Source organism: Citrus clementina, unplaced genomic scaffold (assembly GCF_000493195.1).
Source record: "Citrus clementina cultivar Clemenules unplaced genomic scaffold, Citrus_clementina_v1.0 scaffold_5, whole genome shotgun sequence".
NCBI lineage: Eukaryota > Viridiplantae > Streptophyta > Magnoliopsida > Sapindales > Rutaceae > Citrus > Citrus x clementina.
In genome coordinates this window covers 10,447,002-10,473,357 of record NW_006262201.1, presented here as the reverse complement: position 1 = coordinate 10,473,357, position 26,356 = coordinate 10,447,002, and the positions used below count along the sequence as shown (strand labels likewise).

Below are 26,356 nucleotides of genomic sequence, written 5' to 3'. Positions count from 1 at the left end.
ATGTACTTGATAAGAAAAACCTGATTTAACAAATAATTAAGAAGCCGGTGTTGAGTGTTAGAAAATGTATATTTATAAAGGAGAAAATCATCATTTTACATTTCAAGTTTTACTAACAACCCTTACTTTTATGTATTTAAGCTTCTTGCAATTTAATTATGTGTGTTTGATTTTTAATTAAGTATTTTATGTATTTTAGGGGTATCATGGTCATTTCACAATAAACGAGAGATCAGACGGCAAAACGGACATCACTTTTGAACTCAAGACGGTCGAAAACCTTAGGAGGAGCATAAACGGAAAAATGGCACTATTCACATGTACGGTACTATTCACATGTATGGTACTGTTCACGACACTGTTCGCATAGACGGATCGATGACGTGGCATTAATAAGACTTCAGAGGAACATGGCAATTATTATTATTAAGAAAACAATTCATCGCTAAAACAAAATTAACTTTACTAACGTATTAAAATTTAACTGGAGAAAAATTGGAATACACGATGTTGTATCACATACGGTATTTAGACATCAAGAAAAGAACCCCTCTATCTGTGAACTATACTTGCCAGGAAATTAACACCAGGCGAATACCACCCCCTCCTACTATTTATTAGGTATGTCAGAGTTTGAAGCAAGATTGGGTAATTGACTACATTAACTCCAAGAAATTCAGAGGGTAATTGACTACATTAATTAAATACCCTTTTAACAGTATCTTCTTATTCTTCTCCAATCTAACAGTTATTTGGAAAATCTAAATGACAGTCATGCATCAAAGGCGTCAAAGTTTGGCTACAAAGAAGCCTGGAAAAGGCTTTACCCTCTGAATGAGAGCATGAATTCGAAAAATATGATGAATGAAGAAACAGAGGCATAATATCACAAGAAGTAAAACTTTTCCCCAGAGATCTGTTTCGGTTTGTGCTAAAGCCAATGGAAACCGATGGAAATGAATTTCTACGAATTAGACATATCAGCCAAAACAGGTACTCTGTACAAGCAAAGTAAGAGAGAGTTACAAAAAAATTTAAATTGATATATGATAATTAAAATTTCTGTCACCACATAATTAATGGAAAACTTTGTATACAATGATTTATTGCATATTAAGATTGTATAGCTAAATTTTAATTGCTATACAAAATATAATATTAGCATTGAGAGACCGCACCAAAACGTACCTAATTGAATGTGCCTTTTCACAGCCATTGTACAAGCTTTGAAGCATTACCACAAATGCTTTTTCAAACCCGAGAACATGATGCACCCGAGAGATGCAAGATATGAAATTGTTACTACAGCCAGCATTGAAACATTTGTTAAGAAAGGAAGTTCATGAAAATATGCCTTAACAATCATTAGCTCCTCAACATCACAGAGATCTTCAATTAAGATAGAACAGATCCGGCCAACACTATTCCTTCTACTGCTCTTTTGCTTTAGAGAACGCTTCAATTACAGAATGCGTGTAAGGCTTTCTTGTTCAAGGTCCAGCGATCAAACCTTGTACAATAACAACAGAGGTAGTAGTTCCATCGCCAGCCTAATCCTTGGACTTCCCAACGTTCTCCACGAGTAGGAAATCAACCTAAAAAATAAGAATGAGTTTGAAAAACTGTTTATGGCCCTAAAGAACTTGAAAATCAGAAATGATTAAGAATGAGTGACTAAACATTTTAATCGACTAAACATACAAAACTTGAAAACCCAATATTGAAGTACTCTGAATGAATTTGCAATTGCACGAGCTGGTGAAAACTGACTTTACTGCAAAGGCTCTTTCAAACCCTTGGAGATGATAACCTGATAACACACAGAAACACAATGAATATTAAAGGATATTCTGACAACGCAAATTTGTGCAAACTATGAAGTGTGGTTACCTGCATAATAGTGTCAACACCAAATTCCTGCCTCCATTGACGCATATGATAATATTAGCACAATTCAATATGTTTATATAGGATAAATGATTCCAAGAATGAAACAAGATAGAAATGATGATCTTAGCACCTTAATATCATGCAATAATAATCATCATATCTTTCAGGCAGCTATCCATCCTCAATTGAAACAGAGCAGACCCGGCCATCACTTCCTTCTTCAAAGTCCAGCAACCAAACGTTGCACAATAACCACAGTGATAATCCTTGGTTACCCCAATGTTCTCCATAAGAGTCTTCAACGTCAACCTAAAAATGAAGTAAAAATGCAATGCAGGTGGAAATGAAAATTCTATAAACTAAATAAAATAAAAAAATGCAGTGCTTGAGCTTGAGCTTGCTTTAATCATCATAATAATCGAATTTGGATATATCTTTACTTCTCCGTGGTTCAATCATTTACTTCTCTGTGCTTGTTTATTCACAACAAGATATCAATAGAAGAAGATGGAAATGAAATTCTATAAAATAAAGCAAGTGAATTACCAGCAGAACAGTTTAGCAATCCTTTGGCTAAACTTTTCATTTTCATAATCTTGCTCTCCTGCATGCATCATTAAAACCAAATTAGATTGGACCTGTGAATTGCTAGTGTAGTTCTGACATTTCCTCGAATCCCTGGTGAACATAATTAAACTCGTATGAAATAAAACAAAGAGGGCTAATGTAGTAAAAACAATTCCACAATTACTTTAAAGAATTAATGTTACATAAATTATATATAAAAAAAAACGATTATCATTATGCAAGACAAAATTGATAACTAGGAAGTTTTACATATTTATACCATGATTGATTCTATATAGAACCATTATATAATAAATATGTTAGACTTACATTTATTTTTTAGCCCAAAAAGTATGAGAGAAATTAGTACTTTCCAAATTTATTTTTTGTACCGTAAAGAATCAAATTACTCATAAAATTATTTTTGACTTTCATGATGCAAACAAACAAATCATCATTAATTTCAATAGAAAGAAGTATTCTAGGTGGAATTGATTTCTGGAGCAGAATATGATGTATTTGGGACTTCCAACTCTATTAGCTAGGTTAATAACATGTTAATTGTCACATCATTAGTTTTAGATTATAAATTTTATATTCAAACTTTGTATGACTGCTCCTTTTTCATTTGAAAAAAAAAAATTAACTTCTAGCATGATCTAATTAATTGATCTTATTTCAAAAGAATCAAAAAAATAAATAAATAAAATAAAGCAATGCCATAATCTAATTGGTCTTGTTATTGACATGTACTAATGCGTTCTATAAAATTGTCAATGTTTGCAGTGTCGTTGTTTGAAGTAACAACAAAGTAAAATAGAGGAGAGCAATTACCGGTGGGTGATAGTAATTGCAACCATTCGAGAATTTACCGCCACTTGATGTGGGGAATGTGAGATATCTTATGCCAGTCTTCTCCTTTCCCCTCTCGATAACGGTTTTCCAGAAGAGGACATCCCTGAATACTCAAGTGCTGCAGCGTCGTCGTTTGAAGAAGGTAATCCGGCAGCACCTTTAATTTGGGGCAATGCTTAATTTTCAAGGAAGAAAGACGTGGCATGATGGAGATGTTTTCCTTCCTCGTAATCCTGTAATTCCACTCTTCCAATTCATCCAAGAACCAAATTTTGAGAGATTTCAATTTGGGGAAGGCAATAACTGATGATGACGATGAAGATGAAGATGGGTCGTCCCAATAACTGCTTTCTTCTATTCCTAAAAACTCATTACCCACTCTTTTTACACCAATCAAATTGCATAGGATGAGTTTTTCCAGAGGCAATTTTCCCAAAGGAGGCAAATGCTCACAGTTAAAACACAAGGAAAGATATAAATTCCTTAGATTGGTTAGTGAAGTCAACCATTTGGGAAAAATGACGCCTCCATAGGATTCAATCCATAATTCCTCTACATTCAAAGGCGGTTGTAAGGCTTCAAGAAGTTGTTTATCTTTCTCGTTCTTCCTCCTCCTTTCTTCGCCTTCCCCATCTACGACTACACCAAACTCAAGACGCAAACGAAGGAGGTTTTTCTTATTGTAAAGTTGTAACCTCTCAGCCTCATCTACATGCGATACATTACTCAGCCCTTCTATTCCACATTCTCGAAGGAGTTGAAGATTTTTCAGAGATTCAAGCCTACACGTGCTGCCACCATCAACACCTCCACCCACAACAAACTTTTCTAATGTTCGAAGGCTGGTCAATCTGGAAATCCCTATTGGCAGGTACTTCAGCTTTTCAGTTTGATCATTCAGTAAACTCCTCATGTTCTTTAACTTCCCAATCCCCGCAGGCAATTCTCTAAGATATTTGCACCGCCTAATATCTAGTTTTTGTAAATTATATAATTCACACAAAGTCTCAGGTAGTCTCGCTATATACAATTTAGACAACTTAAGATATTTTAAATGTATCAATTTTCCAACATTATCTGGAATTTCCGTAATCCAATTTGTGTCTTCATACAAAAGCTTGGTCGATTGCCTTATAACTAATGCCCTTAAACATGCCAATTTACTAAATAACTCCCGAAGGATGCTACTGTTAAGAGATAAATTGACAAAACTTTGGTCATAAATTAGGAGGGTACGCAATCTATTAAGTCCATAAATGGTCATAGGAAATGAAGCTCCTCCTCCAAAATTTAACCCTAAGTGACGGACTTTGTCACCAAAAAAGTTTATGACTGATTCCTTGGTACCATTAATTTCTAGCCACAAACATTCTTTGCTACTTACAAATTGGGCAAAATCATGTACTATGTCATGCATCTTACAACTCGTAAAATCATCATCGTCATCATATATTTTAAACTCTTGAAAGAAAGAGCGTGTTGCTAAGATGTTGAAATACTCTTCTCCAATCATCTCCATTTCTTCGTCTTCTTCTGCATTAAGGTAACCTTGAGCCATCCACAGATCAATCAACTCCTCTTTATCCATCTCGTAGTCTTTTGGAAAGACAGCACAATATGAGAAACACCGTTTTACCATAGAATTGGAGGGCAAATCGTTATAACTCAACAACAAAGGAGCTAAAAGACCTTGCCCAATCTCTTCTACTTTCCACATTTCACTATCTAAAATTCTTTGCCACTCTTTTTCTGTACTTTTAGAGCGCAAGAGATTCCCTATTACCTTTGCAGCAAGAGGCAGGCCTTTGCACTTACATGCTATTTTTCTCCCGATTGGTTCTAATTTTTCACAATCCTCAAAGGACCTACGTAGAAATGCTATATGCTTAAACAGTAACCAACATTCCCCTTCACCCAACTCCTTGACAGGGATAATATCTATTGATCCCAACTGTAGTGCAACTGACCTATCACGTGTGGTAATTAGAATTTTACTTTCATGGTGGCCATTCTTTAGACAAGAAAAGAATAGGTCCCATTTTTTGTAATCTCCATCCCACACATCATCTAAAACAAGAAAAAATTTCTTCCCTGTAATATATTCCTGAATCTGTTTCATAAGAGATTCGAATTCGCTTAAACCAGAAGCTGACACACCTAAACCTTCAATGATTGCTTTGGCGACCCTAATCTCCTCAAAAGTGTCTGATACACATACCCATATAACTTTGTCAAAATTTCTTTTCACCTCATCATTATTATAGGCTAGTTGTGCAAGAGTGGTTTTACCTATACCCCCTAACCCAACTAGTGAGATGATATGAAGGCCTTCTTGTTGTTCACTACTTTCACCCAACAACTTGCTTAAGAGCTCACTTTTCTCATCAACTCTACCGCAAACCTCTCCCTCATCAATCAAGGAGATGGTTCGCACTCGCTCTGGATTCCTAACATTGTTACTCACATTCTCAACAAAATTAAACCTATCTTTTCGAGTGGCAATATCATCTAGCTTTTCACTGATTTCTCTAATCTTGACAGCAATATGATGACGAAGACTGAGTTGTTTGAAACCACCGAAGCAGTTTGAGGCAGCAGGAAAGAAGGAACATACCTTCGTCAAAAAAGTAACAAAAGCACCGTCGTTATCATCATCATCATCATCGCGTCCCTCATCAAGCTGCAATTTCCGTGTTTCAGTGAACCACTCTTCCAACACATCTTCCATGTCGTAGGATGTGTCTCTGAGCTGATCCAGCCAAAAAGTAACAGCTTTGTCCTGCTTCATTTGCCTCTGCTCTGCATCTTCCAGCACAGATTGAATGGCTTGAAGATTGGTGGTAAGCTTTCCCACTTCTTGTTCGACACCCGTCACAAGCCTCCACTTTTCTTTCACCTGATCTTGAGCAATGGAATTCAGCTGGTCCAGGAGAGAGGAAACGATCGCATGAGCCATTCTGATATTAGATCAAATGGTAAATGCTGCAATTGCTTTTCGTGCTGCTAAAATGCTCAGAGGAAAGTAGCTTTTATGTATTCTGAGAGAATGTTCATTCAAGCATGTTTGGATTCTTCTTATACTAATTGGAGATATTTTAATTTTTACCCTCAAGTCAATGTCAATGTGAACGTTCTTTTGTGCTGCAAATTGAAGGAGTCCCAACAGGAGTCACCGTCGTGGGCTAGCTTTCTGCGGAGTACACAGCATCAGCACTTGTAAAATTTCTTACATTTGTATTTAGTTACTTGCCGCTCTTAAGATAATTAGTAACAAAATATTTGTAAACTGCAACAAAAAGCTCAGTGCAATCTATCGATGAATCTTGTGAGTTCACATATAATACAGTCGATTTAGAATAGTCATAAATTTTTTTTATTATAAATATTAGTATATTTTTAATGGTATAATATATATCGATGGAACTATATAGAGTAATTTCGCCTAATTGTATAAATTCATTATGAATATCATCACAAATTTGTATTTGGTCGGGACCGTGCGAGTGAAATTTTTGATAAAAATCATCTCCTGACTATTTATTTATTATATGTTTTAATATAGCTTTAACGTATGGATCCATTTCTCATCTATATGGCCTTTTATTATCAGGTAGGGCGAAGCCATTTGGTCATTTGAAAAAGTTGTGATTCCGTTTTAGTCCATTATGTCACGACAAAAAGAGAATTGTTAAATATAACATGCCCGTGGAAAAGAGAAAAAATAAAACAAAAGTTGGAAAAATCATGCAGCCGACCCTTTTTTTATCTGATTGCGCAATATTTGGTATAAAACAGAGAATTATTGCAATTTTTTTGGAGTGTGGCCCCAATTTGAAATAGAAATATTGTCTAATTGCTCTTCAGATTTGAAAAGTGCTGGCGTCGAACAGCTACTTGTCTTCAATAATTCATAAGATGACCTGTTTGTGAATGACCTGTTTAGACTTATCTGTGAATGACCTGTTTAGACCTATATATATATATATATATATTAAACAACAAACACAGACAACAATTAATGCTATTTTATACACCATACACGGCCCCCATTCCAAATTAAAATATTGACATTAGTTGCGTTTTCATCTTGTCTTCAATAATTAACCAGATGAAAGGAATCCAAATGCACGATGAACGACCTGTTTTACTCTTTGGCCTTATCTGTGAATGACCTGTTTAGACTTCAAATTTTCCCCGACGGTGGTTCACCGATATTATTCCCTGAAAATAAAATCAGACTGTGCTTACAGTTACCCCCTTGCAAACAGAAAATTGAGGGGGAATTTTATTTTTTTTCTGGATCCCAAAGAAAGAACTGAAATTTAGTTGTATTTAATCACTAATTTTTCATGACTAAATTGCAGATCATCAGTCCCAACTCTCTCTCTACAAGTGACATTAACATTTCGTTTTGACATTTTCTTTCTACACATACAAATCGCAACTCTCTTTTCCTGTTAGATTCTAATAAATTGCTGAGAGTATCCATCTCAGGCTTAATTAAACTTTGAGGATCAATTCTGTCATAGACCAAGCATTAAAAAAAAAAATCTAATTGGGTTAAAATAATTATAAATAAATCACTTTAAATAATAAAAAAGAATCAAATTTTAACTCAAGTATAATTTGAAATTTTTTAATCTTTATTGTGTAGTTATTGATCTAATTGCAGATTAAATTCATTTAAAATTTGAGAATTTATCTGATTGCGCAATATTAGATAGGCGAATGCGACTTCATCGATCATCGGGTCATTTTAAACAGCAGTGGTTCTGTGATTAATATTTTTCTTTTATTTAATTAAGAAAAGGAAGAAAAGATAGCACATGTTATGATTATTATGAATTTTCCATCCCTTATATAAATTCTCAAATTTATTTAAATTGTGAGTCATAGAAGCATATTACCTAAATTATTTTATCAGGCCATGTTCATATACTAGTATTAAGTACGAAATTGGACTAATTTTGTTATTAAATATTTATCTCCTGTTTGTTAAATTAATTGAATTGGACTCGGGGACTAAATTTAAGTTTCATCCTAAAATTATGGGATTAATCATTGTAATTTACACATGATTTTAGTTGGGATAAAATTAAAGAAAAAAAGTTATCTATTTAGAGTATCTCCAAAAGGATCTTTAAATTTTACTCTTTAAATTTCAATTTGCTTACTGATGTGGCAAATAAGTGTATAAAAAAATATAATCCCCTCCAAAAGACTCACCAAATAAGAATAAATTAATATTATTTTAATCAAATTTTTCCACTATCAAATTGTATTGTTATTATATTTTTTAAAAGAAACATAAATAATAATTATTGCAGTCTTATCTTTTCAATAAATAATAATAAAATATTAATAGAAGAGGGAGAAACTCACTCGGCAATATTGAAGAGTGAAAAATAAATTTTATTTGAAGAATTTAAATTAACGTGTCTTTTGGAGTGTAAAATATTGACATGGCTCTTCAAATAAGAAGTAGAATCTTATTTGAAGAGTCTTTTGGAGATGCTCTTATGAGACTTTAATTTCTATCATTATTGTTTATTTATACTTAATATTAATTATTTTTTATTTATAATTTACTTAAAAATTATTTTTATTTATTATCTGATTAAATTGGAACTTTACTTCTACCAACTCTTGAGATTAATTTTTCATTATTTGCATATTTGATAATTTGTCAATAAAATTAACCATTTAATAATTTATAGCATTATTGATTGTATTAAATTTAATAATCACTAATATAATATTAAAAATATCATGAAAATTAACAACATCATCAATTAATTGATTTTATATATATTTTAAATATTTGATAAGAATTTGATAAAAATTAATTAAGTATTTAAATTTTTATTCATTTTTTATTGTTTATTTTATTATAAATACCCAATAACTTACAATATAATTAATTTTCTTATTCAGACTACTCAGCATCAACTCCTGTAAAATTTCTTACATTATAAGCAACAAAATATTTATAAACTACTACAAAAGGCTTAGATCAATACGCCGATGAACCTTCTGAAGTTATATATAATATATTAATTATTGATCTAGAATAGTCTTAGTAGATAGATTTTTTTTAATTATAAATAATCAATAAACTTTTTATCGTTTAATAGGTATTGATGAAATTGTATAGTGTAATTTCGCCCGATCATATGAATCCATTATGAATTTCAGCGGAAATTTGAATGTGTTCTGGACCTTGAAAATGAAATTTCAGAAAAAATCATCTCCTGACAATTTATTTATTATATTTTTCAACTTGGCCGACAACATCTTTTTGTCAGACTCATTAATTGATTTGGTCATTTGAAAATGTAACTTTATTATGTCAGGACAAACTTCAAAATCTAATTTAGAGTGGGGACTCAAATAATTGTAATGAGTAATTTATTACATCTGCAGTCGGATATTTTGTTGAGAAAAAAAAAGAGAATAAAATCAGTCCCATAATGATTTTAATAAATATCGTAATGCTTTTGGAGAACGGTTATGAAATTATATCAAATTACTAAGAATTTAGTTAACCTCTCAGGAAGTCTATTTCTCGAGTTTAAAATTCGAATGTCAAAAAAGATAAAAGGTTAAAAGAAAATTTAAATATTATCCACCCTTTTACTATTTTAATATACAAAAAGAAGAATTACTTATTTTTAACATAGCAACCGGGGGCATAATATATCTGATGGATTTTTCTATAGAACAAAGCTTATTATATCTCCTATTAAAAATGTCATTTTTTGTTAGGAAAAAGACACTTATATCCCCAAAGTTTGGAGAAATGGTTACCAATGCTCCTAAGTTTTCAATAAAAGATACTAAAACTTCTTTCTTACTGCAATACCCTTTACCTTTATTATCCCAAAAATTAACTTTAATTTTTTATAGTAAAGAGAAATATAATATTAAAATAAATGTAATAATTTATACATTTTAAAATAATTTCAATATTTAAAAATATTTTAATATTTTACAATCTATTAATATATTTTATTATGTTAAAGTAAATTTTATGATAAATGTAAACATAATATTAAAATAAATGTATTAAAATTTAAATTATTATGTAAAATAATAATTTTAACATTATTAGTATGTGAGACTTTTTTAATTGTAAAATGCAATAAATACAAATATATTATTAAATAAATTTATTAATTTACATATTTAAATTTATTTAAATATTTAAATATTATTAATCTACAAAGTAGATTATATTATTAATCTACAAAGTAGATTACATTATTTATATAATATTTGTATTTATTCATTTGCAAGTTAAATTTTTCGAGGTACTAAAAGTAAAGGGTATTATGGTAAAAAAGGAGTCTTGATGTCCTTTTTAGAAAACTTGTAGTGTTGGTGACTATTTCTCCAAACCTTAGAGATATAAATACCCTTTTCCCTTTTTCATTTTAAGCAAGTGGCAAACTAAAGATTAAACTGTCATAAATTCACAAGATATTCACCACAATAGTTGTAGGAAATTTCTTCTTCCCTAAGCGGAAAATACAAAAAAAAAAACATAATTGAAAATTTCACTAGCAAAACTAATATTTTATTGCATATCAGGGGCGGAGCTCAGAGTAAATCTTCATGAGGCCCAAGTTCAAATTTCAAGTGTTAGTTGGGGATTAATTTTATTCAGTTTTTTCTATTTATAGCTAGTATGTAGGGTATTCCAAAATTTGAGAATTTTGTGACTGATATTTGAAACTATTGTTGCAAGAGAAAGCAAAATGAACAACATACAATCAAAGAGGTAGGCCCAAACTTACAAACTTTTAAAAAAGGCTATGAAAAATAATTAACAAATAAAAAAAATCAGGTTTAATTGATTTTATTTCACAAAATATACAATTAAAGTTTCATTATATGTATCAAGTTTATGTATCAAGTATTCAAGGGCAAATCAGTCATTTTATACCTAATTTTGAATATTTCATTTAAAAACCTCAAAAAAAAATTCAAAGCTTATAGGGTGATGGTCCCCTCTAGGAGTACGCAAATTTGGGTTTGGATGAACTTGATTGGGTTTTAGGTTGATTGGCTTGGAATATTCGAATTTGATTAGATCAAATCAAAACTTTGGGGTTGAGTCTAGATCGGATCAGGTTATAATTATATGAGGCCGAGGTTGGGTTTGAGTTAAATTTGAATTTGGGTCAATTATGATGGATTCAGATAATGTTCGGAATAGGGGTAATTTTGGGCCTTTTTTTGTTTTGATTCTTATTCAAAATTATCTCATTTTAGTTCATTTTTACAAATTTTAAACTAAAAAAATGAAAACTACTACTATGAAATCAAATGAACAAAAATTAAAATAAACCAAAAATAATATTGTTAAATTATGCTATCCAAGGATTATTGGTTATTATAAAAAAGTAGGACGTAAATGATATATATTGATTACAGTATGGGAGAAAATTGTCATTCTCCCTATATATATATATAAAGAGTGGATATGGGGCCTTTTAATGCTTTAGCTTAAGAGCAAAAGTAAAAGATTATAAAGTAAAGGATGTATATGTTGTTAACATATATGTTTCCATAATATTGATTTTGATGATAACAAACAAGATTAAGAATGATTAATCTTTTAAGATCAAATTATTTTTTATACATTTTAAAATAAATCATTACTTTTACATTATAAAGGTTTTATATTTAATGGAAAAATGATTTCAAGAAATTGATTGTTTTTATTCTTTTTAAATAAATCATTATTTTCACATTATAAATGTTTCATATTTAATGGAAAAATGATTTTATGAAATTGGTTGTTTTTCAAAGTTTATGGTTTAATTGAAAGAATTTTGAAAACTTTGAAATAAACAAATATTGCTTGAAATTTTGGAGAATGACTTATTTGAAAAGTGTCATAGCATTTTGGGCTATACCATAATTTCAAAAAGTTTTGGGATTAACAAAGCATTACTTAGAAATTATGAAATTGGACCTATGTGCAATGTTTCATAACGTGTTGGGCCATACTATAGTTTATAAAGTTTTGGGGTCAAATTGTAATTTTGGAAAATAATTTCACTGTAGTAATTACACTGTAGCAAACGGCTAACCGATAATTTCCAGAAAGCATGTTCTGCAAAGTATTGTTAAAATGATGATTCTGGAAAATAACGGTGAACCGTTTACTGAAAACGGTTAACTGATTATTTCTAGATTGCTAACCTTGAACCGTTTAGTAAGAACGGTTAAATCAAATTTGTTTTGCTGGTCTCTGGAATTTAACGGCAAAAGGGTAAGCCTAAACGGTTAACCGTTTGTTTGAAATTTGGCCCAACGGTAACTTTTGACCAGCGTAAACGGTTAACCGTTAATGGTTAACGGCGAGCCGTTTTCGGGCAGACAGTTTGTAACGGCTAGTTTTTCAGCTCCAACTATAAATAAGCTCAATCCAATTCAAACAAGAAGGATTCCAACAATCATCATTGAGCAAAATATTGAGAATACAACTTTCATTGAGCTTTAAATTCTTGTATTCATCTCATTCATTCACACATTGAGCTTTCACTTGTGATCAAACATATTGTGTGAGAGAGATTCATTTGTAATCTTTTTTTTGTAAAATCAAGTTAAAAGATTGTAAGTGTTGGGATACACTTGGGTTAAGAGATTGGGGATAATCTCTTGTTGTAAAGGTCCATTGACACCTTGGAAGTCAATTGTAAGCTTTTGAAGCCTTGGGAGGCTAGCTTAGTGAAATCCTCAAGCCCGGTGAGCTTGGAAGCGTGGACGTAAGCGGGGATTGCCGAACCACATAAAAATCATTGTGTTTGTTTTCTCTTCCCTTACTCTTTTAATATTGTGCATGATTGAATTTATTGTTTTCAATTTGATCAAGGTAATAGATTAAATTGTTGTGTGGTTTGTTTAGCTTAAATTTTAAAAACCCAATTCACTCCCCCTCTTAGGTTGCCTAGTTAGTATTTCATTTGGTATCAGAGCGAGGTGCTCTTGTGTAGACTTAACCGTGTAGAGTTAAAGATCCATGGCAACCTATAGTGATTCAACCTTTAGGGAAGGACAATCCACAATTAGACCACCGTTCTTTGACGGTAATGACTACCCATATTGGAAAACTAGGATGAGAATTTATTTACAAGCTTTAGATTATGAAATTTGGGAAATTGTTTGTGATGGTCCATTTATGCCTTTGACTAGAAACGAAGTCGGGGAAGATATTCCAAAACCTTCACGGGAATGGAATGAATTGGAAAAGAGAAAAGCTACTCTAAATTCCAAAGCTATGAATGCCTTATTTTGTGCACTAGATAAGAAAGAATTCCATAGAGTATCTAGTTGTGAGAGTGCTAATGAAATTTGGCACAAACTTGAAGTTGTTTATGAAGCCACAAATCAAGTGAAAGAGTCTAAAATTAGTAGGTACACTCGGCAATATGAATTGTTCCAAATGGAACAAAATGAGAGTGTGTATGCTATGTATACTAGATTTACGGACATAGTGAACACTCTAGGAGCCCTAGGAAATACTTTTTCAAATAGCGAGAAAGTTAAGAAAACTATTAGGTCGCTACCTAAGGAATGGAGACCAAAAAGGACTGTCATTGAAGAAGCCAAGGATTTAAATATCTTACCTATTGATGATTTAATTGGCTCTCTTATTTCTTATGAGGAAGACTTAGAAGCCGAAAGAGGCAATGAGGAGAAGAAGAAAAACATTGCTCTCAAAGCCTCGAAACATGAAAGTGATGAGGAAAGCGAGCTGGATGAGGAAGAGATGGATATGCTGGCTAGGAGGTTCAGAAAACTTTTTAAGAAATCCGGTGAGCGAAGAATATAAATATTTAATTAATTAGTTGACTTTTACCATCCAAAATACCATTTTACCTTTCAAAGTATCTAAAACAAAAATTAACGCACAAAATTTATTGACATTCCATTAATAATGTAATTTGACGGGTTAAAAATTAAAAATATATAAAATTTAGAGAAATTCAAGGACTGAAGCCTTAACCCCTATTTCTAATCCCAAATTTTTATCAGTTTCTTTCTTATTAATATCATTTGTTATAATTTTAATCTTATTTTTTTAATAATAATTCTTTTTATTGAAAGCCATTTTAGTATTTTTTTTCCCCAAACATCAAACTAAGGGGTAAAATAGTAAAATATTTAATAATTTATAATATTTAGTATATCCAATATATATCATTTTCTTAGAATAATATTTATCATTTTTTTCAGTATTCTTAGGAATCTTGAATAGTAACTCCTTTTTAATTTATGATTAAAATGTTAAAAAACAAAAAGTTATAATCTTTTAAAATTTGAAACGAGTTATTGCAAAATAATAATAATAATAATAATAATTTTATTCCTTATTTGAGCTTTGAAATATAATAAATTACCAACAATGGCATCCACTACAATTTATCCTTAATCAAAATTTAAAATTGCAATCCATTTTTTTGTTTTCCAAATTATTTTTTCTTTTATTCTTGGTCTTCTTTTGTTTCCTTATTTCTTTGTCTTGTACTCTTTTTTTTTTTTAACCTCTGTTCCATCTTTGAGGCTTTATCTTAATTCTTTACATTAATTCTATCAAGACTATCCTTGATAATTCTATTACGGTACAACCCAAATTTCTACCATCACATAATATTAGAGAGATATATATTACATCCTTATTAATCAAAAGATAATTTTACTCCTATCCAGTTTAATTAAGAGGAAAATCGAGAGAGATATCTACTTTATTCTTATTAATAAAGAGATAATTTTATCCCAACCTAATTTAATTAGGAAGAAAACTGACAATAACCCATGCACTCAAGCCAACTTTAAGTACTTAGATGCATGAGTTGTAATTAGGGATGACAAAGTAATTAGGGATGACAAAATTCTCCACGGGTTTGGGGCCCCATGGAGCCCCACCCTAAATGAAAAAAATTTTTAATAATTTTGGGGGAAAAGTAATCCCCAAATTGTTAATGGGGTTGGGTTTGGTATTGCACTCCCCGCCCCATCCCCACCCCAATCCCCATTATATATAAATATGTTTTTAATTTTTATTTTATCGACTATAATGTCAATTAATAATTTTTTAATTTTTATGTAATATAAATATGATATAAGTAAAAGAAAACCCTACAATATTTTTTAACTTAAAAATATTATTATATTTTCTTTTCTCTTTTAAGGTGCTGCTCTCTTTAAATATCTTTAAATATTTTTCACTTTTAATATCAGTTTAAGATATTATTTCAAACTTTTAGAGATTTTCAAAAAAATTTAAATACTTTATAATATGTTGATGTTTTTATTTTAAGTCTTTAATTTTAAATTTACTAAAATTATATTTTTATATCTACTATAAAATAAGTAAATGGGGAATGAGGTGGGAATGGGAGAATCATTCCCCACGTAGGGATTCCTCATCCTCAACCCACTAAATTTATTGGGGAATAGGGTGGGGAATGGAGACAAAAATTTTTAATGGGGTGGGGAATGAGGTAGGCATCCCCACTCCCACCCCGCCCCATTGCCATCTCTAGTTGTAATGTTTTTTATTTAAAGGCTCCGGCTATGATGGATCAACTCCAACATAGAACCAACTAATATCAACCGTGTGATTACGATTACACTCAGTGGATAAACATTCCACAAACATGAAGAGTAAAGGATTGATTGCGCATGTATCCTCTCAAGTTCTCAACAACTTTTTCTTTAAAACACACTTTTAAAGCTAATCTGTAGATCTCTCCGAAAACTTTTCTAACTCCTCATCTCTTCCTCACCAAATCTTCGGAGGCAAATATCTTTCTTGCCTTCTCCAGTGGATTCTTGATTTCTTTTTTTCTTTTTTTTTTCGGTTGCACCCACCTCTTCCTTATGATTTGAGGATGTGTGTCTTGTTCTGGCCTTATTCACCTTAAGGTGGTTGTTCTATTTCAATTTTCTCCTCCTTTGGTTTTGAGGATGGCTGCTATGCGTCCATTCAGATCTTGATCTGTGATGGTAATAATGTACCAGTTATAGTGATAATGTTGGTTTAATTTCTATTTTCCAGTACATAACCCTTCAACATCTCTGTCAAATGCAATGAACCGATCACAACCCTTCATAATTAACCAAAAAAAAAAAAACACACACACACAGAGAACAATCACAACGACGATTTGTTTTGATCATCCCTGCTTTTTCTTAGCATAGCTCTTGGAATGAAAATTAATAAAAAGTGTCAAGAGGGAAGCATTAAACACAGCATTGAAGCACCAACCCAAGATCCCAGAGCATCCAAATCCCGCAAAATGATAATACAGCATCAAAACTGAAACAACAAAACTAAACACGAACTGAACAATCTGACAGTCAGTGACCAATCTCTTCCACTTTGGCCGCAACCCCATCACACACAATAGATAGTACCCGTACATGATCACGTGCACACTTGCATTGGTGACAAGTGCGATAGGAAACAAAGACTGCTTCGTCTGTAACCAAAGGTAGCACATTACGACGACGGTTGCATGGTGGTAGACGTGGAGGAATGTAAGCCGTTGGATGGAGTTTGACAAAATGATCGAAAGGGTGTCTAGGAATTCGAGTATTTTGGAGAGGTAGAAGATGTAAGCGTAGAAGAAGAGGGGACCGGAGGCAGAAATGGTGGGGGGGAAACAGAGGGTGTGACGGAGGTCGGGTGAATGGAGGACGATGGAGAGAGTGCAACCAAAGGCCATGACGAGGGAGAGGAGGAGGAGGGTGAGGTTATGGACGGTTGTGATGGGCTTGAGGATGTGGGGTCCAATGAGAGGTGATGATGATGGTGACGTTGGCGTTAATTTGTGGTAGAGGATGAATGTGAGGGAGAGGTAAGTGAGGATGGAGAGAATGAGGAAGTGTGGGGAGGAAGCTGGGGTTTGGTTTTGAGTCCATGTGAAGTTGAGGATTTGGGGGTGGTTTACAAGCCAATATTGGAGTGTTGAGGTGATTGAATTTGAAGCCATGGCTGCTTTTTGGAGGAAGAAAGATTTGGAAGAGATGATGTTGAGAGGAATGGGGGAGTTTAGAAAGTTTGGGATAATGTGAGGGGTATTTTGGGCATATATTGTTGTCTTAGCTTAAATTTTTGTTAAAAAGAAATAATAATGATGATGATGATGATGAAAAAATCTTTTCTCATATCAACTTAAAATTCCGAGTTGGTTTCCAACGGTTGAATCATAATTTTTCAATTCAATAATGGCCTCTTCAATTATAAAATATGGTAAAAGGGGATGGGGAGTCGTGTCTAGGCCTCCGCGACAACAGCATCTTTGGACGTGGGTTTCATCAGTTTTTTTTAGCTGCTTCTGCGTTCTGCCCAATCAAACTTGTGGATCTCGTGCACTCAACGTGGAACTGGGACCAATTTGTTGACAAAAATTTAGGCATAAAATTTACAAATCAAAGACGAGTGAGATTAAGTAAAATTGAGTAACATCTTGTTTGGTAAGAGTTTCATAATTAACGTTTATATTATAATTATCGCTAATACTAAAAGCTGATCTCGTAATTAAAAGCTGAATAAAAACTCGAGTACGATCTAGTAATTAAAAGCGCTCTGTTTTGGCATTACAAGATGATTCAAACTTAAACTAGCGATCAAAAGTCTATCAAAGAAATCACAAAGACGCTCTGTTTGACAAATCCGCAGTAGAATTTGCACAATTTAATTGGGTTACAGAGAGTGAATAAGATTCCAAAGCAACAGGCCATTATTATTACTAAGAAAACAATTCATCGCTAGAACAAAATTAACTTTTCTAACTTACTAGAATTTTACTGGAGAAAAATTGGAATATACGACGTTGTATCACATATGATATTTAGACATCAAGAAAAGAATCCATCCATCAGTGAACTATACTTGCCAGGAAACACAGTGAATACCACCACCTCCCTACTAGTTCTTAGATGTCCCAAAGAGTTTGATGAGGACTTCCGTGTTGTATCTCTTCGACAGGCAGCAAAATTGGGCTATTGACTAGGATTAACTCCCAAGAAATTTATGCGGTCACCTTCTTCCGGACTATCCTCTTTCTTCGCACTTTAGGGGCCCGTGCTTCCCCTTCAACAGAGTCGCATTCCCTTGTTTGATCCCAAGGAGCCCAAGCCCAGAGACAATGGCATTCTTTGATATCAACCACTTTGGGGACTTTTGAGTTGAGCCATTGACATCCTGAGCCGCCCCGTTGTAAGCCTTCTTCAAAAGGTCATATGATTGAAGTAGCGGATCCGCTTCCACTCCTAGCCAAGCAAGCCTTGATCTTTCTCCTAATTGGACATTCAAAAAATCCATTTGAGAAGTTGAAGAATAGACAAAGTCCAACACATATAGGCAGTAAAGAAGAATTTGGACGGCAATTACTGATTTTTTATGCACAGGGCTGAACAAATGGATATATTAAGGCACTTAAAAGTTGGAACCGTATTCACCACTTGTACTTCCTTAGAGAACTATCTCAGAGTTCAGTTAATTTAAAACCATTCTTACGTATTTAACTGTCAAACTAGAGAAATTGTACTTCGGTAGCAATGTCGCACTATTGTTAAGGATCTGGACTTGGAAAGGATGCAAGTTGATTCAGTAAAGAAAAATTGAAATAATACTTGGTGATAGATCTACACACTTCAATAGAAACCACACTAACCTCTTATCAGCCAAATAAACAGATTCCCCAGTCAAAGTTTAACAAACAAAACATTAAAACAAGGGTAATTTGGTACGTCCAGAATAGTCTATCAATATATATAGAGATGTAGATCAATAAACAAATACGTAGAAGAGGGAGAGGGAGAGATAACCTGGTAACATCAAAATGGTTGATGACCGCTCTATCAAATCCACACAATAGTTGATATCTCATGTTTGCATATAGTCCGAGGAAAGCACCAAAACCAAGCTGATCCCATTCTTGCTTTATCCCATCACGACAGAAACAAACATTTATTAGCTTAATATATAAGATGAAAATAAAAAGGAAGGGGAGAGTTCCTTTGTTATGAGAGAAAAAACACACCTCTCCTTATGATTCTCCAACTCCCACAAAACAGTGCAACCAATTGTTGCAGCCTGCTCTAGTAGAAGTTTATACAAAAAAGCAGGATCTGCGAGCATCCTGTGGCAACAACAGTCGATACATAAGAAATCTGATGAGAGATCCAACATCTTTAAACCAATCAAACATCACCGAACCATTGGAAAGTGTATACTTATAATTTTTTTTTCCCCCAAAAACTTTGTCCAAGATAAATGAATGTATAAATCTCTTCTACTAGTCTAAGCTTTAACTGTTTTCAACTCCAAACTTCTAAATCCAACACAGATTCAAAACAGCCAAGATTAATGAGTGACAAAGCGATAATAACACAAATCCCAAAGCAATCAAAAAGCAAAACCCAACAAATGATAAATTAAAAGTAATTCCAGGAGCTCAACAAGAAAGGCTACCTGCCAATGAATGCCCTCGAGATTCCCTGAGGAAGTGAACGAGAGATGAACCTAGTAGTTGTTGGTCTGGCATTAATAAGACTTCAGAGGAACATGGCAATTATTATTATTAAGAAAACAATTCATTGCTAAAACAAAATTAACTTTTCTAACTTATTAAAATTTAACTAGAGAAAAATTGGAATACACGATGTTGTATCTCATACGGTATTTAGACATCAAGAAAAGAACCCCTCTATCTGTGAACTATACTTGCCAGGAAATTAACACCAGGCGAATACCACCCCCTCCTACTATCCTACTATTTATTAGGTGTCTCAGAGTTTGATGAGGACTTCCATGCTGTGTATCTTCGACAGGCAGCAAAATTGGGCAATTGACTACATTAACTCCAAGAAATTCAGAGGGCGCTAATTAAATACCCTTTTAACAGTATCTTTTTATTCTTCTCCAATCTAACAGTTATTTGGGAAATCTAAATGACAGTCATGCATCAAAGGCGTCAAAGTTTGGCTACAAAGCAGCCTGGAAAAGGCTTTACCCTCTGAATGAGAGCATGAATTCGAAAAATATGATGAATGAAGAAACAAAGGCATAATACCACAAGAAGTAAAACTTTTCCCCAGAGCTCTGTTTCTGTTTGTGCTAAAGCCAATGGAAACCGATGGAAGTGAATTTCTACGAATTAGACATATCAGCCAAAACTTTAAATTGATATGATAATTAAAATTTCAGTCACCATATAATCAATAGAAAACTTTGTATACAATGATTTATTGCATATTAAGATTGTATAGCTAAATTTTAATTGCTATACAAAATATGATATTAGCATTGGGAGACCGCACCAAAACGTACCTAATTGAATGTGCCTTTTCACAGCCGTTGTACAAGCTTTGAAGCATTACCACAAATGCTTTTTCAAACCCTTGAACATGATGCACCCAAGAGATGCAAGATATGAAATTGTTACTACAGCCAGCATTGAAACATAATATTAGCATTAGGAGACCGCACCAAAGCATACCGAATTGAATGTGCCTTTTCACAGCCATTTTACAAGCTTTGAAGGTTTACCACAAATGCTTTTTCCAACCCGTGAACATGATGCACCCGAGAGATGCAAGCTATGAAATTGTTACTACAGCAAGCATTGGAGCATTTGTTAAAAAAAGGAAGTTTATGAAAATATGCCTTTGGATACCCATCTTCAGGAATCAATTCATCCGTAACAACAATTTTCAAGAAGTATCAACTGCTTTAAGTTCATCGACATCACAGAGATCTTCAACTAAAATAGAGCGGATCCGGCCATCACTATCCCTTCTACTGCTCTTTTCCTTTAGAGAATGCTTGAAGTACAGAATGCGTGTAAGGGATTCTTATTCAAGGTCCAATGATCAAACCTTGCACAATAACAACAGAGGTAGTAGTTCCTTCGCCAGCCTAATCCTTAGTCTCAGGAATGTCCTCAACAGGGTACTCGAAATCAACCTAAAAATTAAGAATGAGTTGGAAAACTGTTTATGGCCCTAAAGAACTTGAAAATCGGAAAAGATTACGAATGAGTGACTAAATATTTTGATCGCAACTAAACATTCAAACCCTGAAAATCTAATTTTGAAGTACTCTTGAATGAATGAGAAATTGCAGGAGATGGTGACAACTAAGTTTAATGCAAATTTGTGGAAATTATCAGCTGTGGTTACCTGGACAATATTGCCAACACCAAGCTCCTTCCTCAATTGAAACATATGATCAGCCTACAAATGCTTTGCTTTGTAGCTTTTGAGAGCCTGAAATTGTTTTCACAACAACAGTGAAAATTAGGTGAAAAAATTGATAATATTAGCATAATTCCATATGTTTATATAGGATAAACCGATCAAAGAATGAAACAAGACAGAAATGATGATCTTAGCACCTAAACATCATGCAATAATAATCATCATGTCTTTCAGGCAGCTATCCATCCTCAATTGAAACAGAGCAGACCCGGCCATCACTTCCTTCTTCAAAGTCCAGCAACCAAACGTTGCACAATAACCACAATGATAATCCTTGGTTACCCCCCCAATGTGCTCCATAGAGTTTTCAAAGTCAACCTGAAAATGAAATAGAAATGCAATCCAGGTAGAAATGAAAATTCTATAAATAAAATAAAATAAAAATGCAATGTTTGAGCTTGAGCTTGCTTTAACATCATCATAATAGGGACTTTTTATATATATAGTTACTTCTCTGTTCTTGTTTATTCACAACAAGATATCAATAGAAGAAGATGGAAATGAAATTCTATAAAAAAAAGCAAGTGAATTACCAGCAAAACATTTTAGCAATCCTTTGGCTAAACTATTCATTTTCATAATCTTGCTCTCCTGCGTGCATCATTAGAACCAAATTAGCGTGGACCTGCGAATTGCTAGTGTAGTTCTGACATTTCCTCGAATCCCTGGTGAACATAATTAAACTCGTATGAAATAAAACAAAGTGGGCTCATGTACTACTAAAAACAATCACACAATTACTTTAAAGAATTAATGTCACATAAATTATATATAAAAAAATACGATTATCATTATACAAGATAACATTGATAAGTTAGTTTTCAACATTACTGCAAATGTATCACAGAGATTTTGTCTCTCAGGAACTTACACATAAATTATTTCTATGATGTTGTATGAAATTTTACAAAAGACTACATATTTTTTAAAAGAAATTATAGAAATTTCAACAGACTGCACTTGTTTTTTTTACTTTATTTTATTATTATTTTAGCTTTAGAAAACAAGTTTAACAAATTTGATGACTAGGAAGTTTAAATTTTAAATAATTAAAATTAAAGTATTATTCTTACTAACCTTTATGAACTATTGATTAAATTTAACACTACATATTTATACTATGATTGATTCTGTAATTTTTATAATAGCATCATAAAGTGACCCAATAAATTAATGGTTGAAGTAAATAGTTAAATTCGATATGCAAATCAAAATATTAGAAAATATTGTATATTCCTGTCAGACATTGGGCAATATATAGAATTTTAATTCAAAATATAATTATTTTTATTAATTTTATTGCAAGCAACAACAGAGTAAATCAGAGGAGGAGGAGAAATTACCGGCGAGTGATATCTTACGCCGACCGCATGATGTGGGGAGGGTGAGATATCTTATGCCAGTCTTCTCCTTCCCCTTCTCTGTAACCCCAAATTGTCAATGTTTGCAGTGTCGTTGTTTGAAGTAACAACAAAGTAAAATAGGGGAGAGAAATTACCGGTGGGTGATAGTAATTGCAACCATTCGAGAATTTACCACTCGGACTCGATGTAGGGAATGTGAGATATCTTATGCTAGTCTTCTCCTTTCTCCACTCTATAACGGTTTTCCAGAAGAGGACATCCCTGAATACTCAATTGCTGCAGCGTCGTCGCCGAAGAAGGTAATCCGGCAGCACCTTTAATTTGGGGCAATACTCAATTTCCAAGGAAGAAAGACGTGGTATGTCTGTTGTCCTGTGATCTTCTAGAATGCGCAGTTCTTCCATAATTGGACAATAAGAAATACTCAATTTCTGCAATGTCGTCGATTGAAAAAGGTAATCCAGCAACACCCTTAATCTGGGGCAATACCAAATCGTCAAGGAAGAAAGACGCGGCATGATGGAGATGTTTTCCTTTCTTGTAATCCTATAATTCCACTCTTCCAATTCTTCCATTGCCCCAATGTGGAGTGATTTCAATTTGGGGAAGGCAATGACTGATGATGATGATGAAGATGAAGATGGGTCATCCTCACTGCTTCCTTCGATTCCCAAAAACTCATTACCCACTCTTTTCACACCGTACAGGCCATAAAGGGTGAGTTTTTCCAACGGTAATTTTCCCAAGGGAGGAAAATGCTCACAGATAACGCACGATTTAAGTCTTAAATCCCTTAGATTGGTTAGTGAAGTCAACCATTTGGGAAATATGTTGCCTCCGTGGGATACAATCCCTAATTCTTTTACATTCAAAGGCGGTTGTAAGGCTTCCAGAAGTTGTTGATTCTTCCTCCTCCCTTCTTCACCTTCCTCATCAAACTCAAGAGATAAACGAAGGAGGTTTTTCATATTGTGAAGTCCTAATCTCTCATCCTCATCTAAATGTGACACATTACTCAGCCCTTCTATTCCACATTCTCGAAGGAGCTGAAGATTTTTTAGAGATTCAAGCCTACACGTACTGATATCATTAACACCTCCGCCCATAGCAAACTTTTCTAATGTTCGAAGACTGGTTAATTTGGAAATCCCTATTGGCATGTACTTCAGCGAAGGAGTGCCACCATTCAGTAAACTCCTCATGTTCTTTAACTTCCCAATCCCCGCCGGCAATTCTCTAAGATCTTCGCACCACCTAATATCTAGCTTTTGTAAATTATATAATTCACACAAAGTCTTAGGCAGTCTCTCTATACATAATTCAGACAAATTAAGATATTTTAAATGTATTAATTTTCTGACATTTTCTGGAATTTCTCTAATCAAATTTGGGTAAGGATCAAATATAAAGTTCTGTTGCCCTATAACTAATGCCCTGAAACACGCCAATTTACTAAATAACTCCGAAAGGATGCTACTATTAAGAGACGGATTGGAAGGACTTTGGAAATAAATTAGGAGGGTCCGCAATCTATTAAGTCCATGAATGGACATAGGAAATGAAGCTCCTCCTTCAAAATTTAACCCTAAGTGACGGACTTTATCACCAAAAGAGTTTATGACTGATTCTTTGGTACCATTAATTTCTACCCACCAACATTCTTTTCTACTTACAAATTGGGCAAAATCATGTACTATGTCATGCATCTTACAGCTCATAATATCATCATCATCATCATCTTTTTTAAACTCTTGAAAGAAAGAGCGTGCTGCTAATGTTGAAATACTCTTCCCCAGTCATCTCTATCTCTTCATCTTCTTCTGCATTAAGGTAACCTTGAACCATCCATAGTGAAATTAGTTCCTTTTTTTTTATATTGTACTCTTTCGGAAAGACAGCACAATATGAAAAACATCGTTTTACCATAGAATTGGAGGGCAAATCATTATAACTCAACAACAATGGAGCAAAAAGGCCTTGCCCAATCTCTTCTACTTTCCACATTTCACTATCTAAAGTTTTTTGCCACTCTTTTATTGTACTTTTAGAGCGTAAGAGATTCCATGTTGCCTTTGCAGCAAGAGGCAGGCCTTTGCACTTGCGTGCAATTTTTCGCCCGATTGGTTCTAATTTTTCACAATCCTCGAAAGAGCGACCGGAAAATGCTAACTGCTAGAACAACAACCAACATTCCTCTTCAGTCAATTGCTCAATGAAGATAATATTTGTTGATCCCATCATACATGCAACTGACTCATTACGTGTGGTAAGCAAAATTTTACTTCCGTGGAGACCATGCTTTAGACAATGGAAGAATGGTTCCCATTTATTATAATCCCCATCCCATACATCATCTAAGACAAGAAATTTTTTTTTTCCTTCAATTGATCTATGGATATGGCTTAGAAGAGATTGGAATTCGCTTAAACTAGAAGCTGACTCACCTAGACCTTCAATAATTGCATTGGCAACCCTAATCTCCTCAAAAGTGTCTGATACACACACCCATATAACTTTTTCAAAATTTCTTTTCACCTCATCATTATTATAGGCCAGTTGTGCAAGAGTGTTTTACCCATGCCCCCTAACCCAACTAGTGAGATGACATGAAGGCCTTTTTGTTGTTCACTACTTTCAAACAACAACTTGCTTAAGAGCTCGTTTTTCTCGTCAACTCTACCGCAGACCTCTCCCTCATCAATCAAGGAGGTGGTTCGCGCTTGTTTCGGTTTTTTAACATGGTTACTCACATTCTCAACAAATTTAAACCTATCTTTTTGGGAGGCAATATCATCTGGCTTTTCATTGATTTCCCTAATCTTGACAGCAATGTCCTGACGAAGACCGAGTTGTTTGAAACTACCAAAGCAGTTTGATACAGCACGAAAGAAGGAACGTACCTTCTTCTTGTGAGGAGCAAGGGAAAAAGCATTGTCATCATCAACGCCCTCAATTTGCAATTTGAGCCTTGTAAAGACCCACTCGTCCAACACATCTTCCATGTCGTAGGACGCGTCTTTGAGCTGATCCAGCCAAAAAGTAACAACTTTGTCTTGCTGCATTTGCCTTTGCTCGGCATCCTCCAGCACAGCTCGAATGGCTTGAAGATTGCTGGTAAGCTTTTTCACTTCTTCTCGGACACTAGTCACAAGCCTCACCTGTTGTTTCGCTTCATCAGCCGCAACAGAGATCAGCTGCTCCAGGAGAGAGGAAACGATCGCATCAACCATTCTGACAAAGAAGACGAGAATTCTGAAGAGTTATTAGATGTGCTTTTGTTGCGATGATACTGAAAGAAAAGGAGTTATTGCATTCTTTTATACTGCATAGAAAAAGCTTATGCTTATCCCAACCCCACACGTCAATGATTGTAGAATGTTTAATTTCCCTGATTCTAC

General features: G+C 33.6%; 2 protein-coding genes and 2 long non-coding RNA genes across 4 annotated transcripts; all 4 read right to left on the bottom strand.

Moving 5' to 3' along the window:
* Window positions 1-1,080: 1,080 nt before the first annotated feature.
* LOC18042154 lies at window positions 1,081-1,989 on the bottom strand. Its single transcript, XR_002905669.1, has 2 exons — window positions 1,891-1,989; window positions 1,081-1,810 (listed from the first exon to the last, which is right to left on the bottom strand). It is a non-coding gene; the product is annotated as an uncharacterized LOC18042154 (long non-coding RNA).
* A 14,469-nt stretch (window positions 1,990-16,458) lies between these two features.
* LOC112098554 (elongation of fatty acids protein 3-like) lies at window positions 16,459-17,510 on the bottom strand. The gene has a single exon (XM_024185159.1). The coding sequence runs from the start codon at window positions 17,319-17,321 to the stop codon at window positions 16,503-16,505; it is 819 nt and encodes a 272-aa protein (XP_024040927.1). The 5' UTR covers window positions 17,322-17,510; the 3' UTR covers window positions 16,459-16,502.
* A 1,747-nt stretch (window positions 17,511-19,257) lies between these two features.
* On the bottom strand, window positions 19,258-19,843 carry LOC112098559. Its single transcript, XR_002905668.1, has 3 exons — window positions 19,808-19,843; window positions 19,377-19,475; window positions 19,258-19,274 (listed from the first exon to the last, which is right to left on the bottom strand). It is a non-coding gene; the product is annotated as an uncharacterized LOC112098559 (long non-coding RNA).
* A 3,384-nt stretch (window positions 19,844-23,227) lies between these two features.
* LOC112097902 (putative disease resistance protein RGA4) lies at window positions 23,228-26,188 on the bottom strand. Its single transcript, XM_024183495.1, has 3 exons — window positions 25,534-26,188; window positions 25,403-25,450; window positions 23,228-24,267 (listed from the first exon to the last, which is right to left on the bottom strand). Exons 1-3 carry the CDS (start codon window positions 26,186-26,188, stop codon window positions 23,228-23,230), a joined length of 1,743 nt encoding a protein of 580 aa, XP_024039263.1.
* Between the last annotated feature and the right edge of the window lie 168 nt (window positions 26,189-26,356).

Excerpts from the sequence above, each read along its gene's own strand:
- LOC112098554 (XM_024185159.1), bottom strand. The coding sequence starts at position 17,321 with ATGGCTTCAAATTCAATCACCTCAACACTCCAATATTGGCTTGTAAAC.
- LOC112097902 (XM_024183495.1), bottom strand. The coding sequence starts at position 26,188 with ATGGTTGATGCGATCGTTTCCTCTCTCCTGGAGCAGCTGATCTCTGTT. Across the intron at positions 25,451-25,533 it reads AGTTGGGTTAGGGGGCATGG|ACACTTTTGAGGAGATTAGG; the intron begins GTAAAACACTCT and ends TGTGTGTATCAG. Across the intron at positions 24,268-25,402 it reads TGCAATTATTGAAGGTCTAG|AGAGACTGCCTAAGACTTTG; the intron begins GTGAGTCAGCTT and ends AATTATGTATAG.